General features: G+C 42.6%; 1 protein-coding gene across 1 annotated transcript in view; it reads right to left on the minus strand.

The window, feature by feature from the left end:
* The window catches only part of SPAG16 (sperm associated antigen 16), a 391,289-nt gene that overhangs the window by 104,086 nt on the left and 267,700 nt on the right, over window positions 1–19,503 (minus strand). The window contains exons 14-15 of the mRNA XM_058809453.1: window positions 18,690–18,755; window positions 934–1,060 (exon numbers count right to left, since the gene is read on the minus strand). Of these exons, the coding sequence (XP_058665436.1) occupies window positions 934–1,060; window positions 18,690–18,755 (193 nt within the window). The remainder of the gene's footprint in view (window positions 1–933; window positions 1,061–18,689; window positions 18,756–19,503) is intronic.

Here is a 19,503-nt window from a genome sequence, read left to right on the forward strand (position 1 = left end):
CAGCAGAGAGATCCATGAAATTACTACACATATAATATGGAATTTGATGTCAAAGTTTCCTGCCAAGAGACTCAATATATTGATAATATGCATTCCATAGTATGTGGGTCATTATGACAAAACATCATCCTATTATTTTTCTTTAATGATTCCTTATCATGCCTCAAATTCTATCAAAGCTTTATGTTTTATGAACACATAATACAAATGTATACTTATTTTTCATGTGCCTATATATATTATGTTATATATTGTTGTATTATATCATGTTGCACTAGCTTTGAGTAAAACCATTTCCTAAGCCAGGATCTAATTCTGTGTTGCAACAGGAATGCTTGTCTGTGCTTTGGAACTGAAGATTGTTTTAAAACAAAAATGTTTTAGAATGGCTCCTCTTCAAATGAAAATGCAATGTGCACTCACAGTACTGCTGACATGGTAATACATGGTTGATGAGGAAAAAATAACTGCTTAATTCAATTCCTGTGCCTAGTAAGCAGCCCTGTCAGCACGATGAAGTTCTGAGGCACTTCTAAGAGGACTTTGTAAGAGCATTATGAAATGCAACTCCAGAATTAGCAAATAAAAGAACAAACAGTAATGGGGAATAAACACCACTGGAACATAGGTAATCTCACAATGATTTTTACCTCCATTGATCAATTCTGTATTTTATATAATACTGTTGCAATTAATTGTACTCTTTGTTATCGTGCATTTTTCATTTTATATAAATGGAGCAGCAATCCAATTTGGCAGTTCAGCCCATAGAAAACAAACATATTGATCATTGCCACAATCAGGCATTTCTTCTTCAAAATTACCACATCTGTGCTGCCTCACACATGTTATCTGCCTCCAGAACTAGAGAGAGATTAGAGAGACTGGAAAACAAACCATGTTTTATGGAGGAAAGCTGTTTTAGAAGCCTACCAGAGCGATGAAAGGCCACCTGGTTGGCAGGGTGGGGACCTGCGTCGATGGAGAGAACGGGGAGCAGCATCCGCATGTCCCAGAGCTTCAGCACGCCCGAGGAGTCACAGGAAGCAATGCTGTCCCCCTGCCAGGGATGGAAACAGAGTCAAGGCATTGCTGCTGTCCCCTGTCAGCAGCAAGGCCTCTGGCACAGGGCTGCCACACACAGCAACTGTAGCTAAACAAAAGAAATAAATAAACTATTTTAGATGTGAGGTTATCACAGCCTCTTATCAGCTCTGTTGGCTTGAATAGCAATGGAGACAATGAGACTAGTTCTAAAGAGACCAGTTCAGGAGAAACTGGAAGTACAAAGGAGAAAAAGTTCATCCTGTATTCTGACACCAGTGTCCACTAAGAACAGGTCTTGTGGTTCTTTTCTTCCCACACAGACACAGGGTTGGCCTTTTAGCCCTGATTTTCACGTTTTCCATGTGAAGAGTAAGATGAGAGCAGAACAGACACTCCGTCCCTGCTGTGTGTTCCACACTAAGGGACAACTCCCCATCCACTTCAGGGCTGCACTGGATGATCCTTCTGGGTCCCTTGCAGCTCAGAATATTCTGTGATTCTGTGAGAAACTCCCTTCTTTCAATGAGCCAGAAGCATGCAGGGACTATGCAAGGAAAGAGAGCAGGACCATGTGTCCCATGCCTCTGTTCAATATTAACTAAAACCAAACCAACCAAACAAACAAACAAGACCCCCACAAACAAATAAAAAACTCAAACAAAAAACACCCAAACAAACAAAACCACCCTATCCTGCCCTCAAAAAAACCAAAACAACCCACCCTCCCCACAAGAAACAAAAAAACCCAAACCTCTACCCTACAAAGAGTTTTTTGACTATGTAGCATATAAATAAATGCAAAAATCTAAGAAGGCAGAGTAAAGGATGCCAAACTATAACTTTGTTTAGCTAATTGCTCCCTCTAGAAGAGAAAGAGCTGCCCAGCTATCCATGCAGAAACATTTACTTTTCATTTGAACCTTCTAAATATGGATTCAAATCCCTAAGGCAGCTCAGCTGGTGTGCACTCACACTTATCAATGTCTCTTATAATTCATGTAAATATAAGAATATATTAAAGAATATTGTTTAGAAGGGGAATCATTATGGTATGGAGGTAAAAATCAGCTGAAACAGGGGTCAGATACTGCAGCCATGATTTTAAAAAACAAAATATTTTTTACATCTTCCACATAAATAGTACCTGCAATAAGATTTGTGGTGTTTTATAGCAAATAGAGGATTTAAGATCTTAAAATATCCATCAGCCACTCAACTAGAAACTAATGGCTTGCAAAACACTACCCTGGTGTAAGTAAAATGAAATCTTTAGGTTCATTTGGAGGAGATCTAAATGTCAAAACTCCATTCTGGCTTGTTACAGGGACTAATGCAGACGTAACACCAAGCAACAAAGTAATCATCGCTTGGAGAATTCAGCAGCCAGGCTCTCAGCACCTGCTGTTTTGCAAAAAATATATCAGTAACCACAACTATACCCCACCCAACACAGTGCCATGGGCATCATGGCTCTTTGAACTGTCTCACCATCTGTGCCCACTGAATTCTCCTTCATTTCATCTGGATCCTTCCAGCAAATTCAGCCTGTACAAAGGATGAGGGCAAGCAGGCTGGCTGGGAAACAAAAAACAAAAATCTCCAAAATGCAACAACTACACTCCAAACTGTTGTATGGCTTGAACTGGAACTCAGGAAAGCAAATTCTTAATGTGGGGGAGAAAAACCCCATCATTGTGGATATGAGACTTGAAGAGTCATCAAACTCAGTCCCTTCCTCTTACAAGCAGTGTTTTCATACATTTGCTGTGTTAGAAGTGTTAAATTCCACATCAGCTGTAATTCCCCATCCACCTCATGCTGCTGATCCAAAGCAGCCCATGAGTATAACAGGAGTGTAAAAGTGCTTGTTCACATGCAAACTGTGTCTTTTAGGTTAAATAAAAGTGGGGTTTTGCAGCAAAACTCCCTTCTTGCTCCCTGATGCATTTCAGTTACTGTGTTATCCACATCCTACTTGGACACTATTTTCTTAGACTATAAATAATTAGCCCTTCCTTCTCTCCTTCCCACCCTTCCCAATAGCATTGAGCCTGGATTAATTATGCATACACCCACTGCTGATGTTTATAAAGCAACTCCTGCCAAACTGATCACCAATTTTGAAATGCTCTCACATTCAGAGGGGCTAGAGATGCACATCTCAGCTGATCAGAGGTGTTACACAGGAATAACTACAGAGTGGGATGTCTCCTTCCCTTAGGTCATCACCCATCAGTCCAGTAAAGGGAAGAGGAAATGATTATGTGTGTACAAAGATCCCTCCATTTCCCAGCATAAATTCTTGACCTCTGGACCAGCTCTTCACACTTCACCAGCCCCTCATTTCCACCTTCTTCTGCAAAGATTATATCCATCTCTATCAATGGCCCACTTTGGAAATCACCAGTATCCTTTACACCTGCTATTTCATATCCTTTAATACGACTGTGACATAAATTGCATTTTACTCTGTTTTTTTTTTAACCAGAGAGACATTTTAACAAAAAATTACTTTGGGAGTGTGTGTGTGAGTAGCAGTTTTGGTTTGGTTTAGAAATGCGTGCCTTCCCACTTGTTTTGCATGTGTGCAATAAATGAGTTCAATAAATGCTGCTTAATTACAGCTTTGGTAGCTCAGCAGCTCTGACCCAGATCAATGGGCAGCCCACCTGGGTGAGACTGCACATAATCCACTCGGGGTAGTTACAGGAGACACTCCAGTGGCTGCTCTGTGACTCCTCCTCGTGTCAGCCACAGTTGCACCCATGGATTTTCAATATGACATTTCTCCTGTAGGTAACAGCACTGCCCAGCTGATGGATCATAGCAGCACTGACAATGTGGCCCTGGAACAGATATTATGCAAACATTGATCAGAGACAGTCCCTGCTGCAAAGTGACTGAGAATGGAGAGCTGACTTTGACCTTCTCACTGGTCCTGATGTCAGCATCGTTACTAGTGGCATAATTATGAGGAAAACACTCTAATTTACTTGTATTGCATGTTTTCCCTTTTAGTCATTAATTTTGCTACAGTAGCTGGCTTATCACAAGAGAAGAGCCATTCCCCCCTTTCTCACAATGCTGCCATCCCATTCTCTGCCATGTTTACTTTGCTCCATTGCTACTACAGACCCCTTGGGGAAACAAAGCTCCTCTCTGGCAGGGATTTACACAGTCCAGCTGTCTGTAGGTGCCAGATGCACTGCACTGCCCTCACTCATTCTGGACTCACTTGCTCAGGGCCTGCTGTTAATAGGACTCAGTCCCTGCAGAGGCTACTCACTGAAAAGCTGGACTTGATGATCCTTGGGGGTCCCTTCCAACTCATATTATTCTGTGATTCTGGGATGTGTGGCCACACCAGAAAGGATGAACCCCCTGATCCCTGAATAGCAGCAGTGCTGGAGAAACCTACCCTGGGATCATCCCACTGTGCTGTGCGCTGGGTGACCTAGACAAGATGGTCCTGCTCCAAAGGGTTCACACACTGCCTCAGTGGCAAAGATAACTAGCTCTTGCTGTCACAAGGCTGCAGACATTTTAGCAATTTCCTCCCAGAGGCCTGCTATAAACAAAGTGTGTGTAAAATGTAACAGCCAGCAGTGTATTTGGCCTGATTTCTGTGATTAGACAGCACACCTCATCAGGAAACAGAAGCAAGAAAACAGACTTCTGGTGGCAACATATCAATGTACACAAACAGGTGTTTGATCAGCCTTGACACACTCTGCCCACAGACTTATTACTAAATGCATTAATTATCCCTGATCCCGAGGCAGCTGTTCACTGAGAACATCACATAATGATTTTGTTAGTGAGCTGGCTATTACACTTCAGCACTCCTTCTCTCTATTCCACACCTTATCCAAATCAACTGAGCTGGAGATGGGGGATAACAACTTTTCAATAGGAAGAAATAAACCAGGACTGTAACCAAGCTGAAAAATTATTTGGAGTTATACACCATTCAAAGAAAAAGAAAAGGATAAGTCATATGTTAAATGAACTCATTTCCATCTGGCCATGGGCCATTTTCAGAAGCTTTTAAGGCAGAATCACTTTAAATTCTCCTGCGAGCTTCTGGCTTTTTCATCCCTGCTACAGTTATTATTTTAGTCATTCATGGAAGAACCCCCTGCCTTGCTCATGGTTTTCTTCTTGTTGTTTCTTGCCACACTGAAGTCTTTTTTATGACGTATTTTGGATGCTGTATTTTACTGAACAGCATGGTAGACTATCAGGGCTTGACTGATTTTCTACATGTAAAAGGAGAAGACAATGAGTTCCAAGGAGAAGAGGTGCAAGAGCAGATTCCCCTTGTTCTGATTTCCATTCACACTACATTTGCTGCTGCTCAGCCCAGCTGCATCAGCTCCTTTAATCAGAGAGCATGTAGAATGATGATTCTATAAAACTGGTCAGACTTGCTGCCTAGTCTATAGAATCAAGCTGGTACTGTTTCGTGTGTGCACGCTGGAGTAATTAAAGAATTTATACAAGGATTCAATTAGTTTGCATTCACACACTGGCTCTGTTCCAGGCTCTACTTAAAGGACTTTGCAAGTCCTTTAATTGCCTTCACAGTTACATGCTCCACTCTTTACCTTCCTGCCAACTCAATGAACATCTTTATATTCCAGAATACCTCCCATTAAAATGGACATGCTCAACTCCATATACATCACAATCCCAATCTCAACTGACACTTGCAACAAACCAAATAATTGTTACATAGGGAATGAAAAGATTTATTTAGTTTCCATGAAGTTTTTAAAAAAGCAACTTCCTTCTTCCCTTTTCTTAAAAAATGCATTTTTCCCTTCTGAATATTAATGGTTAGCAATGGGAATAATCACCAGGTACACTTTAGGTAAATATTCCCTGAAAACTGCTGTTTCACACCCCTGAGAAGAATAAAAATCTGCATAATTATGTCTCTTGCTTATAAACACACCTCTGGATTTATTGCTGAAAGATCAATAATACATGAAGCACATCAGGCTGCTTTATCTCATTTAGACTGCCGTGGCATCCTCCCAGGAGCATCCTCTTTAAATTGAAGGCAGGTCAGTAGTTGTTCCATCACCTTTTGCCCATATTTTTAAAAAGGCAAAACAGCGGCTGAACAGCAACTCATTTCACTATGACAAGTCCACTGCTTTGCAGCCCTTTGTTTCCAGGACAGATGCAGCTGGATGAGCTGTGTTTTAAGGGACTCCTGCAATGACTTTGACATTTTCATCAACCCCAGTGGCAACAGATCTATGGTAGGCCCCTTCCCTGCCAGAGAGAAGCTTGATAATTACTGCCCCTTTCCATTACTCCTGGGAATCTCTTGAGCTCGGCCATGACAAAGGGCTGTTGAGTTTCTTACTGCTCCTGCCAGCCTTGTTCTCAGTCTCTGAACCCAGCAAAAGGAGTTTTGCTCTCTGTGCACAGTCTGGTGGGAGCTCTTGGCCATGAAGCACCAGTAGGCAAGGTGGCCACATGAGGAACAGCTGTCTCAAAAGGAGAGGCTCCAATAATCTGCATTTCTAAGGCTCCCTGTGGGACACATCCTAAATCACTTAACTGTACCCCCATTTCATACACCTTCAAGGGAATGTTTTTAAGAGAAGGAGTCATTACCTCCTACATTTACAGCATGAGCACATCAGAACCTGAGGAGAGTTATTACCTTGTGGCAATGCATAAACTAAATACTCTCCATAAAAATAATGAGAAACACAGGCAGTGCATCCAAAGCCCTGTCCCTGTGCCGCCCCATCCCACTGTGGAGCAAGGGCACAGTGATCCCAAGAGAATCCAGGCAGAGGTGGGTGAATCTGCTGTAGTGGTTACAAGGAAAAAGATTTTCATGTCCAATTAATCCAAATGAATTATGTAAAATATGATAAAGATGGAGGAAAAAATGTAGATGCAGTCCATTATTAGACTAATGAGTAATCAATCACCACCCATTTTTGAAATATCATGCTTAAAACATCACAGTTTCAAATGAAAATAGCATCTTTTTAGAAAGCCATGGAATTACCTAGCCTGGCAAAAGTACAGAGCCACACTGATTACACTTTCAAAGTGTGGTGGTGCATTTTTAACAATTATGAGCATCCAGAGTGGGGGAAAACAGTGATCAAGGGTTTTTAACAGGCACTTTTAACAGGCCAGGATTTTCCCATCTGCTTTTTTCCTATCTTTGTCCTTTCATAGTTTTGAGTTCTGCATTGTGATCAAAGTTGCAGAGCATCAATTATACTTCAAATCAACTGAAAACCCAGAGCTCATGAAACTGGGGTTTTCACTCCCAGTGGATTTTTTTTACAGCTTTGAATAGCCAGGAACTGGTGAGACACCAGCTCTTGTGGGGGTGAGGAGAATCCAAGATATTGATGCAAAACCAATAATCTCAAAGCTTCACTGTTGGTTCCTACAGAAGATTCCTCCAACTTAGCAGCTGTCAATGAACAACTCCTGATTTTGCACTAAGTAGAACCAGGAGAAGCTGACCCAAGAAAGTAGCCATTGTTGCTTCCAGAGCATATGTGATGCCTCAGGTTTTAGCTTTGATATTTTTCAGATTCTGTGCTGCTTTAGTGTGTACTTCTGAGTTTCATATTAGGGGATGGTGAGCTCTCTTCACAGAGTAGGGAGACAAAACAATTCCTTCTCTAGCTGGGGACCAAGGACAAATGATTCAAATTTCAGAGCATAAACAATGGTGCAGTGAAGAGAGAAAAACAAGCAGGATGGGACTTCACCATCTAAAGCTGTAATTGCACAATTAACTCCAAGATGCAAATGGACCAGAACTTATAAAAGTGAGAGACCCTGTGACCAGTGTCCATTTTGTGACCATTTTGGTTCATCTTGGGTGCAGCCCTGGCTGAGCTCTTGTGCTGCCCAAGGTGGATCCACTGAGGCCTTTTAATGAAGGGATTATTAAATGGATCCCTGCTTTATTCTTTAACTCTGGCCTCTGTTCTAGGTCATCCTTGACAAGGCATCATATGGAGACTCAGAACACTCCTTGTGTCCTCCAAAGGAGGAGCTACACTAAAAGTAATCCATGGCAATGGCAGAACTTTGCTGCAGCAGAATTTCCAATTCTACTGACTTTCAAAAATAACCATGGATCACGGGTCTCTAGTTTGTGTACATGCACTCTGCAGGCTTTTCCCTTGCTGTGTGAAACCTGGGGAGTCTCTCCTCCCTTTGTCACATCAAGTAGCAGGAAGTGCCTGGTGGTGTGTTTGAGGAGCACAACACATGCTAGGATTGCAGAAACCCTTTGCATAAATTTACATAAGAAACCACTGCACTCCCTGCAGAGTTGCTGCTCACAGTAGTTGACATTGCACTTGAAACAGTGCTGCAAAGGGAGCAACAGCTTTTGCAGGGAGGTTTAAAATAATCAGTTTTGTTTTTCCTTTTCTAACCATCAAAGAAGGGTCTGAATGCTGGGAGCTGTGCAGTGAGAGGAGATGAATGATAATTGCCATTACTGGCTTTTCTCTGCATTTTTGAGGGATACCATGACTAAAGTAAAGTTAGGTGCCATCATTACCTGATTAGCCACTGCTGAGAGCAACAAGCATAAAAATTCCTGAGCTACATCATGTTTGTGCGCAAGGATTTTTTTGGCATTCAGTTCCAAATGTGAAAAACTGGGTACTATTCACTGTAGCAATGTTAAAACACAGATATAATACATATTTTATAAAGTTCATAAATTAGAGGCAAGAGATCTATTGCTGAAATGCAAAATTGTTCATTTTAAAACGCAGAAGATCTAAGTCACTGAAAAAAATGAATGTCAGTAAAGTACATGTGATTTTTTTAAAAAGAAACCACCAAAGAACACATAAAATCATGGAATCCTTTAGGTTGAAATAAACCTCTAAGATCATTGAGTCCAACATAATATTTGGCTCCTTAATGTGTCGTTGGGTATTTAGTAAGGGGAACTAAAAGCATAAAGAAAATTAGAAATGTATTCACACAAGCTTACCCAATTCTGAACTCAAATAAATGTATGAATCTCTCTCACAGTTTAAATGTATTTCAGGTGAAAGAATGATCAGTTCAACAAATCTCATCCCATTACTTTGAGAACAACTTAACAAAAAAACCAGCTAAATATCTATGGTGGGATGACACTGCTGTGTCCCAGCTGTCCCTCAAACCTACTCTATGATTCCCTGCCTCAGCTAGACAGGATGGAGAGAAACAGAACAAAAGTTTTGTGGGTTGGATTAAAGACAGGGTGATATCACTCACCAAGCACTATTATGGACAAAACAGACTTGACTGGGGAAAGGAATAATTTAATTTGTGTAGGAGACTGGAGGAATGGTTAACAGGCTCAAAACAACCAGGTAGGAAGTGGGGTGGAAACAGGATGACCTCTGTCTCTTTTTTTTCCTTCTTAAGATATACTGTAAACCTGACTGAAAAATTCCAGTCAATGCCTTCTTACCTGCCTTGTTGTGTCTGGTAAATTGAAGTTCCTGAAGTGCCTTATTCAGTCTGGATGTTGTTTTACATTTTGCCAAGTACCTTATTTTAACTTAATATTCTAAAGTTTGCAAGTCAAAGTTTGTTATTCAACTACCTGAGAATTTAGTTGTTTCTCCCATTCACTGCCCAGATTAAACCAAACCACCCTCTCCTGAGCCCACTGAGTGGGACAGGACATTCCATCCTCATGGACCTCACTGTCCCCATGGCCCTCAAAGCCCTCATGGTCGCCATTTCTCTAACAGCTCCCAAGCCCCCAAAGCCCTCATGGTCTCCATTGCTCTAACAGCTCCCAAGCCCCCAAAGCCCTCATGGTCCTCATTGCTCTAACAGATCCCCCACAGCCCCCAAAGCCCTCATGGTCCCCATTGCTCTAACAGCTCCCACAGCCCCCAAAGCCCTCATGGTCCCCATTGCTCTAACAGCTCCCACAGCCCCCAAAGCCCTCATGGTCCCCATTGCTCTAACAGCCCCCCATAGCCTTCACTGCCCCCACAGACCCCACAGCCTCCAAAGCCCTCACGGTCACCATTGCTCTAACAGCTCCCACAGCCCCCAAAGCCCTCACGGCCCTCACAGCCCTCACGGTCCTCATTGCTCTAACAGCCCCCCACAGCCTTCACTGCCCCCCCAGCCCTCACAGCCCCCATAGCCCTCATGGTCCCCATTGCTCTAACAGCACCCACAGCTCTCACTGCCCCACAGCCCCCATGGCCTTCAGAGTCCCCATTGCTCTCACTGCCTTCACTGCCCCCACAGCCCCCAAAGCACCATTGCTCTCACTGCCCCCACAGACCCCACAGCGCCCAAAGCCCCCACAGTCTCCATTGCTCTCACTGCCCCCAGTGACCCCACAGCCCCCACATGCCTTCACTCCCGCCCTACTTGGTCCCCATTGCTCTAACAGCCCCGACAGCCTCCATTGCCCCCACAGACCCCACAGCCTCCACAGCCCTCAAAGCCCTCACAGTCCTCAAAACCCTAACAGCCCCCTCAGCTTTCATGGCCCCCAAAGACCCCACATGTCTCACAGCCCTCACAGCTCCCACACCCACGACAACCCTCAGAGCCCTCACAGAGCCCACAGCCCTCACAGCCCCCATGGCCCTCACTAACCTGAGAGTTCCACACACCCCACAGACCTCTGCAGGAGACCAGAGAAATGGCTGACTGGCTCAAAACCACCAGGATGGCCACTGCTCCTTCCCCCTGTCTTCTTGAGTCTTAGTCAACCTCTGGGTCACACTGAAATAGTGGTGGCTAACCTATGGCCTGTCCCAAATGGCAGCGACTGAGCCATGGCCTGCCCCGAAATGGCGGCAGGTGATCCAGAGCCTGCTGAGGGCTCTGACACAGCCATGACTGAGCCATGGCCTGCCCTGAAATGGCGGCAGGTGATCCAGAACCTGCTGAGGGCCCTGACATGGCCATGACTGAGCCATGGCCTGCCCTGAAATGGCGGCCGCTGATTCAGAACCTGCTGAGGGCCCTGACATGGCCATGACTGAGCCATGGCCTGCCCTGAAATGGCGGCAGCTGGTCCAGAACCTGCTGAGGGCCCTGACATGGCCATGACTGAGCCATGGCCTGCCCTGAAATGGCGGCAGCTGGTCCAGAACCTGCTGAGGGCTCTGACACAGCCATGACTGAGCCATGGCCTGCCCTGAAATGGTGCTGTCTGCATGGCAAACCTTGCCCTGCAAACCCAACACAGCACCAAAACAATATGTATTCCTAGCCCTGATGGACTTCAACTGTGCCTTCTCAATTATTTTCAGATTAAATCAATCTGATATTCAAGTACTTTCTAACAACGATATTTATTCAACCACAGATTAATTGCATTATCATAACAGAGAAGCTTTTCCAAAGTAGGTCCTACTTTCATGCTTGCGTAAATTCCTTTTAAATCCATCTTGATATTCTGCAAAGCCACATCCTTTGCACCACAGATCCAGCACTGTTCTAGGCACCCTGCTTCCCTTCAGGCATGATTTGAGAAGTGCTAAATGTATTCTTACCAAATACAAACCTCTGGTTTAAACTAATCCCATTTTTCTACCTTACCTTTAGCTTAAGCCCTTTTGAAGACAGCTTTGCACAAACATTGCTGGAAGAGCTGTTCCTTGTCCATAACCAAAGAAAATCCAATAGCACCTATATCAAGAGGTGGCTCTGCCTCACAACTCCCAGTCCAGGCAGTGACAGCAACAGCAGAGCAGGTAGAACTTCCATAATTTGCCAAAAATGTGACTGTCACATGAAAGAGAAACAGGGTAGAAGGTGGGGATGCTGTGCTGCCTTCTCATGTGTTTTAGAACATAATCTCCCATGAAATGCCACAAGGAGAGGCAGGTTGGACCATACTGCATATGGGAAGTTGAATTTTGAAGAATCCAGGTGGATCTTTGCATTCTGGTTTTGTTTGTTTTGCAAAAGGAGGGGTTTAAGAAACAGCTGGTAAAAAATGAATTATGCAGGGGTCTGGACCCATGGTGTACATCTGCCACAGGAAAGGTTGGCGTGCTGGGCCAGGAGATGCAATTTAGAAAAAATCCTTATTCCTTAGGATACACAAATTAATTCTTCTCCTCTAAGAAAGAAGGGCAAAGTTTTACACAGTGCTTGTGGTTCTGCATGCTAAACAGTACTTGCTTCATGTACTGTATACACAGAGGGTCACATTCACTGCAGAACACAGAAACAAGCAAACAAAATCACATTAAAGGAGATAATCTCTGTTTCATTTAGTTAGCAGCAAACAGACATAACAGTATGTTTATATTTGTAAATATAAAGTCCGAAAACATAAAAGAAAATACTCTATAGTCAATTATTATCAGTTTCTGCTGAGGGTCTTTCAAGGGCCAATCTGACCTAGAATATACAATTCTTTGAAGTTTTTTTTAAAGTCTTTAAAGTTACTCAAACCCAAGTTATGTCAAAGCCATCTAAACATGATGCCACATTTTTTCTTCCCTGTACAGGGCTGTACAGAGCTGTCTGAACCCAAATGTCAGTGCATTACTCCAAATTTTTATCATGAAGTGTTGAGGCAAAACTTAATCATGTGCAAATATTTACACGAGAGCAAAATCTGATTACAAGCTTCAATTAGAAAAGCTCAATATTTAAGTATTTCATTTACTGCTGGTTCAAAACAAATTAATGAGACAGCGTGATGGCAGACACCTGCCTTGCTTCCTATCCCACATTCCTCATCTACACCATCATCATGTGGATTTCTTCCCAATATCCAGTCTAACCCTACTCTCTGTCAGTTTGAAGCCCTTCCCCCTTGTCCTGTCACTCCAAGCCTTTGTCTCCATCTTTCCTGTAGGCTCCCTTCAGGCACTGAATTTCTTGATGGGTACTGAATTAATTCCTTGATTGGTTTGAAGTACTCTCCTAGAGCCAGCCATGAAGAAGAGCAAAAGAAGGTCTTCTAAAATCTAACCTTCCCCAGTTTGTTTGGGTGAATTTTACAAGATAGTTTGGGCTTTACTGTGAGTCCCTGCATGGTGACATCAAAGAGCACCAGAAGGGGTTGTAAAAACAGAACTAAAAAACCAACTCTGTGCTAAATCATAGAATCACAGAATATCCTGGCTTGGAAGGGACCCACAAGGCAAATCAAAGTCCAACCCCTGGCCTGCACAGGACAGCCCCAAATCCCACCCTGTGCCTGAGAGGATTGTCCAAACAAAAGGGGGATGCAAACCCTGAGCATGGAGGAGAGAGGTCCTGAGGCAGAATGAGCTCATCTCACATCTCATAATGCAAAAGCTTGAAACAAAAGAAGGCAGATTTCCTTGAGCTGTGGTTATTTTTAGAGTTAGTAAACTTGACAGGACTGAGTTTAGAATCTTCAAACAGGTATATGTTTATTTATATATAATGTATTTATATATGTTAGAGAGAATAGAAAAAACAGGTAGTGCCATGTTTTCAAAGGCAACTTGTGCCTTGATGAAGCAAGCTGCAAGGCTAAGAGATTTTTAATGACTTTTTCCCCAGAAAAAATTATAACTGGGATTTTGATCCAAAAACAACCCAGTGAGACAAAACAAGCAGAGTGGAGGAACTGCATTTTGTGTGATTTTGGAGTGCAGAAACAAACTCCAGCAGCAGCCAGTGAATTTACTGACACTGAAGGTTTGTTTCTCAGTGCCCATCAGCTGCTGCATGTGGCTTTTCTCTGCCCTTGGCATATCGAGGTGTGTGACACCTATTACTGAGTTTTTCTTTGCAAATCATCTCTGATGAGAAACCTGAAATGGTGATGGGAAACTGAATGACACAAACAAGATGTGACATTTCAAAATCAATCCTGGATTTGTGGGTTTTTTAATCCCACTGAAGGGCCTTGGCTTTGAGACTGTCTCTTTTCTCAAGGACACAGGGATAGAGCAACTCAGGAGAGCCACTCCCTTCCAACCAATGCATCATGAATTTCCTTGGTCTTTAACACTTAAATAAATCTCTACAGTTTTCTCACAGTAAGATCCAGAAGAATATGTTTACTTCTAGGCTATCTGCTAGACATATTTATCAATACTTCTACATCGAGTATCAGAGCTGGAGAGCAAAAATATTCAAACTGATCAAAAGAAAGATGAACCTATTCTATTCTATTCTATTCTATTCTATTCTATTCTATTCTATTCTATTCCATTCCATTCCATTCCATTCCAAATTTTTCTACCCCGTTCTACTCAAGTGGCCTCAGAACATGTTATCAGGTCTGCACATAATGTGTAAAGCAGGCCCAGTGCTAACTGCAGGCTCTGTGGGTAAAACAGAGAGGATGGCCAAGGGAAAGGAGCACTCCAGCAAACTTACTTCCAAAATTAGGGAATAACATGAATATGTCAGATAATGGATGTAGAAGTGAATTCCAGAACAATTTTCAGAGTGATACCCTAATATCAGAAAGAGCTGCTTGCCACCAAATGAAATGGGGGTGTTTTGACACAGATTTTGTTCCTTGCCATGACAGAGAAATGGAATAGATTTGTTTTCACTTCTAGGAGTGTTTGATAGCCTGAAAATGGTTAACTAATGATAATAAAAATCTGTACTTAAAATGTAATTCAGTTCTGTAATTATATTTCTTATGCATGGAGACAGAAATAAACTAGAGGAAGAACCTATTAGCCCTTTTGCATGTATAATTGAACATGTTTGATATTACTGGGTAACCTTTGTAAGCAACTGGCTTTGAGTTTATGCAAAGAGGTGAACACTTTGAATACATAAATAACAATAGGACCAGAGAGGTTTTTGGTTTTGTATTCTGTTCTTTTCTTGTTTGTGTCTGTTAGATGCAGTCAGACATCCCTGGCTTTATCTGGCTATCCATAGAAACATCTGAGAGATCTGACTTTTGCATCATTTGGGTGCAGTAATGAATAAGAACTGACATCAAATATCAATATTATTGGCCCAGCTAAATGGTAGCTGACATCTAACTGGACTGCTGAGGAGGTAAACAAAATTGAAATTTTTTTTTTGTTTAAAAACTGTCTGACATTATTTGCCCTACAGTAAATCAATGGAGGAATGACCTAGATGCTGTTTGCATTTTGGCCTGGGGAGGTAAAATTGGACAGTTGTTCTCAAGCATATTTTTTATAGTTTTTTAGGTTTTCCTAATATTACCTGTAATTCTAAAAATACTCTTTTTTTTTTTTTAGGGAAACTTGGTAACCACTGTAATGATTCCTAAACCTGCAGATACAACACAAACACAGCATGGCATACTTCTATTTGGACACAAACACATATATACACACACATGAGGGAGCAAACCTTGTTCTACTTTAAATTCATGACTCAACCAAGCATCTATAGTCTTTATACTTCATTAGCAGAGGTGATTTACCATTGTAAAGAAGGAACAGAGCTTACCCGAAATGCTGCTTGGGTCATATCCTAGTGCAAAATAAATATCTGAAACATTTTTCTCTACAAAGTTACTGTGTTCTGGAAACATGGTACTAAAAGGGATAGTAACAGTAACTTTTAGGAGGAAAGGTGCATTTTTCTATGTCCTCAATTCAAAAGCAGCTGTGTGAAGTTTGCTCAAAAGTTCCACAGACAGAGAATCAACTTGGACAAGTGCAGGATTTAAATGCTGCTGGAAGTGTTAAGTGCTGACATAACCACAAGAGCAGAGGTTTGTGCAGGGCATGGTGACTCCTGTGTCCCAGCAAGGCAGGACCCAACAAATGGGCACATTCCAGGTGCCAAGCTGGCAGTTCTGTTCCATAGAGAACAGGCCAATTAGGGAATCTCACCACTAATAAGAGTACTGGCTGCAAACCTTGCCCACTTAACCAAAAAACTATTAACTGCAGTTTCAGAAGCATGGTGTAGTAAATAACTCTGATTTAATCAGTTTCACAAAGCTTAATGAGGATTTATTTAATTTGTATAAATGCATTATTCTCTTTTATCCTCTTCTTCACACAATACTCTTCCCTTTAATATTTGGACATACTGCCTGAATGCCATCCTGATCTAACTAGAAAATTATTCCTTGTTCTTGTGCAATTAGAATTTCATAATTTTTTAAACTTCTTTTGGCATCAAGCAGCCTGAGACAGGATTACCACAAGCCCACTGGAGTGATGTAGGAGCCCACTCAAGCTGACCTATGTCCAAGCAGAAAAAGGAGTGAATCCCTTGGGATCTCTCGCCATTACAGCTCTGCACCCACAGAGTGTGACCATGCAGGCAACACTTCTGGCAAAGCATGGGATGTGCAGACCCATGACATTGGGGTACAAGAAAATATAACAACAACAACAACAACAATCTAAGCAGGGTTTTTTCAGCAATCAGCCTTCAGTTTTGTCATTTTAGACTTCCTGGGCCAGGTACGAACATTAGGTTGGACATTCTGAAAGTAATGTTGCACTTTGTCCAAATAGTCAATGATCAATGTCCAAAATCTTTTCTATGAAAGTATTGTTGAAAATATGACTATTTCTACAAAAACATTTTTCCTCATAAAATATGCATTTTAAAACAAAAATATTGACACCCAAAACACCTTAATCAGCTTGCTTAGGATGGGGTATTTTAATTTTTTGATGAGCAAGCACTAGAGGGTAAGAAAATAGTTGTCAAGTGCTGTATTTGGCTGAAATATAGCACTTGCTTTGCTAGCCAGCTGTGAGACAACTCTTATTTGTTCAACTCAGGGCCACTACCTAATTTTTCAGTGGCAGAATTTATGCTTACAATTGCAATCACAGCTTCTGGAATTATATTCCTCACTCTGACCAGTGCTGCACCAAGTATTTCCATTTTTACTAATTCAATCACTGAGAATGTCAACCATTGATTTCAGTCTAGAGGTAATGCCAACTGTAATATTCCTTACCATAACTCCATGCTTATCTGAAAGGTTATCAACATGTGGTCTTTCAGCTTCCTGTTAATCATTGTAGGTCTCATGAGGCCCTTTGTGAATTAACACCCACATTAAGGACAGTGCTGTGGTATCTCTACAGGATTTCCCTCATCATGCTTGCTCCTGTGTTTTAAGATGTGTCTATTCTATTTGCCATCTGTTAGAGGTGGGGCAGTTCTCTTAATTGGGCAGTTTTCTTTATCTCTTTCTTTATCTCTCAGCCAACCCTCCCTCCAGGAGATCTCTGCTGTTCATGGCCAGTGAGTGTCCCTGCATGGCTGATAAAATTCCATCATCCCATGGGGAGATGCTCTGCCCAGGGGAGGAGCCAAGCATTCCTACCTTGATAAAATCTGAGATTTGGGATATCAGAGCAGCCTTTGCCCACTGCATTCCCAGAGGGAGCCCAGGCCCATCTCCAGCACCCCTGGACCCTCAGAGGAAAACTCCCCCCTTGTGCAGGATCCCTGCTCCAGCAGAACCACAGCTGGCACTGCAGGAGGGCTGAGCCACCATGGGATGGGACTGTGCCACCACCCTGACCCACAGGGGGGCAGCTCCTGATCTGACTCTGGCAGTGCTGTTTTGTGTTATTGCATTGTTTATTTTATTTTTATTTTCTTCCCTAATAAAGAACTGTTATTCCTACTCCCTTATCTTTGCCTGAGAGCCTCTTAATTTCAAAACCATAATAATTTGGAGGGAAGGGGTTTACATTCTCTAATTCAGGGGAGGCTCCTTCCTTCCTTAGCAGACACCTGGCTTTTCAAACTGAGACATCCTGTTAAACACTCTCTGTTCCCCACCTCTCAGTGTCTCAGGGCACTGAGAGGCAGGTTGTGCCTGTCAAATACAGATAGATGCACACAGCCAAGAAAGAATTAAGATGCCTTGGGAATTCCTATTCCCCTCCCTGAAATTAGTTTGTCCCACACCTTCTGCTGTGCCAGCCCCTGGGGTTTGCCCTACAAACACACAGGGCTGGCAGAGCAGTTGGCAAAGCAGCAGCTGATACTGAGCAAGAGGAGAATATTCAGGATCTCCAGCAGGAAAAATTAGTACCTTGCCCTGCCTGTAATGAAGGTGCCAGTGGGAGCACAGGAAGCAGGAACACCACAAAGTTATTTTTCAGGAAAGACGGTCTCTGAGAAAAAGGCTGCAGATACCAACACATGCCTCAGCACTTCCACACCAGCTTTAAAGAGCAGCGTGGCCAGGAGAGCTGCAGGAATCATACATCACAAATGTTTGGGTCAGAGTATTTCATACGGCCTCTTAGAGCCATTCAGAAGAAATTCCTCCCCTTCCAAAGTTATCAGTCTTTCAAACAGCAGTCTGTCACCAATCCCAGTCAAAAAGGTTCTTCTCAGACAACAATTATAAATTAACCAGCCAGGGGAAAAAGCCCAACAAAAAATTCATTTAAATAAAGTAATCAATGATCCCAAGAGAGGGGAATGGCTTAGACATCATGCACTGATCTAAGGAGGAAGGAGGGAGCAGCAAGGAGTGGGCAGCTCTATTCTAACAGGCACTGGGGGTCTGCTCTGGCTGGCAGCTGGGGCCACTCTGAGCCACCACTGATTCTGAATCCAGCCCCAGAGGTCTCTGTGTCACCAAGGAGCAGGACAGTGTGGGCCAAAACAAGGAACATGATGGTTAAAGGGGAAAAAATAAAAGGAAATTTGCATGCAGAACTTACCTTCCTGTTGAATGTAGCGTGATTACAGGAATGCACGTGACCCTGGAATGTGTAAACACGGAGACCCTAGGAAAGAAACAAACATTTAAATCAGTTACTGCAATGTAAGTTATTCTACAGCCCTGATGTAAACAGAAAGACCTTGTTTTTATGGCTGTGTGAACATCAGGACACACTGTGTGATACAGAGCCAGCTCCTGGTTGCTGGAACAGGAACACGTTTTGCACCATTGCTAAGGATGTATCTCCTCACTTCCCATGGCAGCCAGCAGCAAAGGTGCATTCAAATATCCCCAGGTAAAGCCATGCCCTGGCTGCAGGGCTGCAGTTAGAAGGTGGAATTGCTCCTGTCAAAACACTCAGGCACTGAGTCACTACATGCTTCTTGGTATTCCACACACACCAACTAAAGCTTCCTTAAGGAATCACAGGCATGAAATCAAAATTAATTATCTTTTGTCATCTCCCACATTAGGCCATAGGTGACCTACATAGTGCAGTAACATATGTCAGATGTCATCTTTGATATTGTTCTCCCAGTACAGGAGCCATCCAACCACAGTATCTCCTGCTAAAAACCCTGAAATCTTCACGATGGCAAGACACAGGCATTGAAAAGAGATATCCTTCTCTGTTTTCATAGAAACCACTGGCTTCATGGGTTAAAAAATACTTCCTGTTAAAAGTGAAGCCCAGGTCGGAGCAATGCAATCATATGCTGAAGAACAGATTTTCCTCTAAGAAAAGCATTTTATTAACCTGCAATTGAAAGACAGTTTGCTGCATTTTTCTGGAGAGTTCAAAAAACCCAAAC

Source organism: Ammospiza caudacuta, chromosome 8 (assembly GCF_027887145.1).
Source record: "Ammospiza caudacuta isolate bAmmCau1 chromosome 8, bAmmCau1.pri, whole genome shotgun sequence".
NCBI lineage: Eukaryota > Metazoa > Chordata > Aves > Passeriformes > Passerellidae > Ammospiza > Ammospiza caudacuta.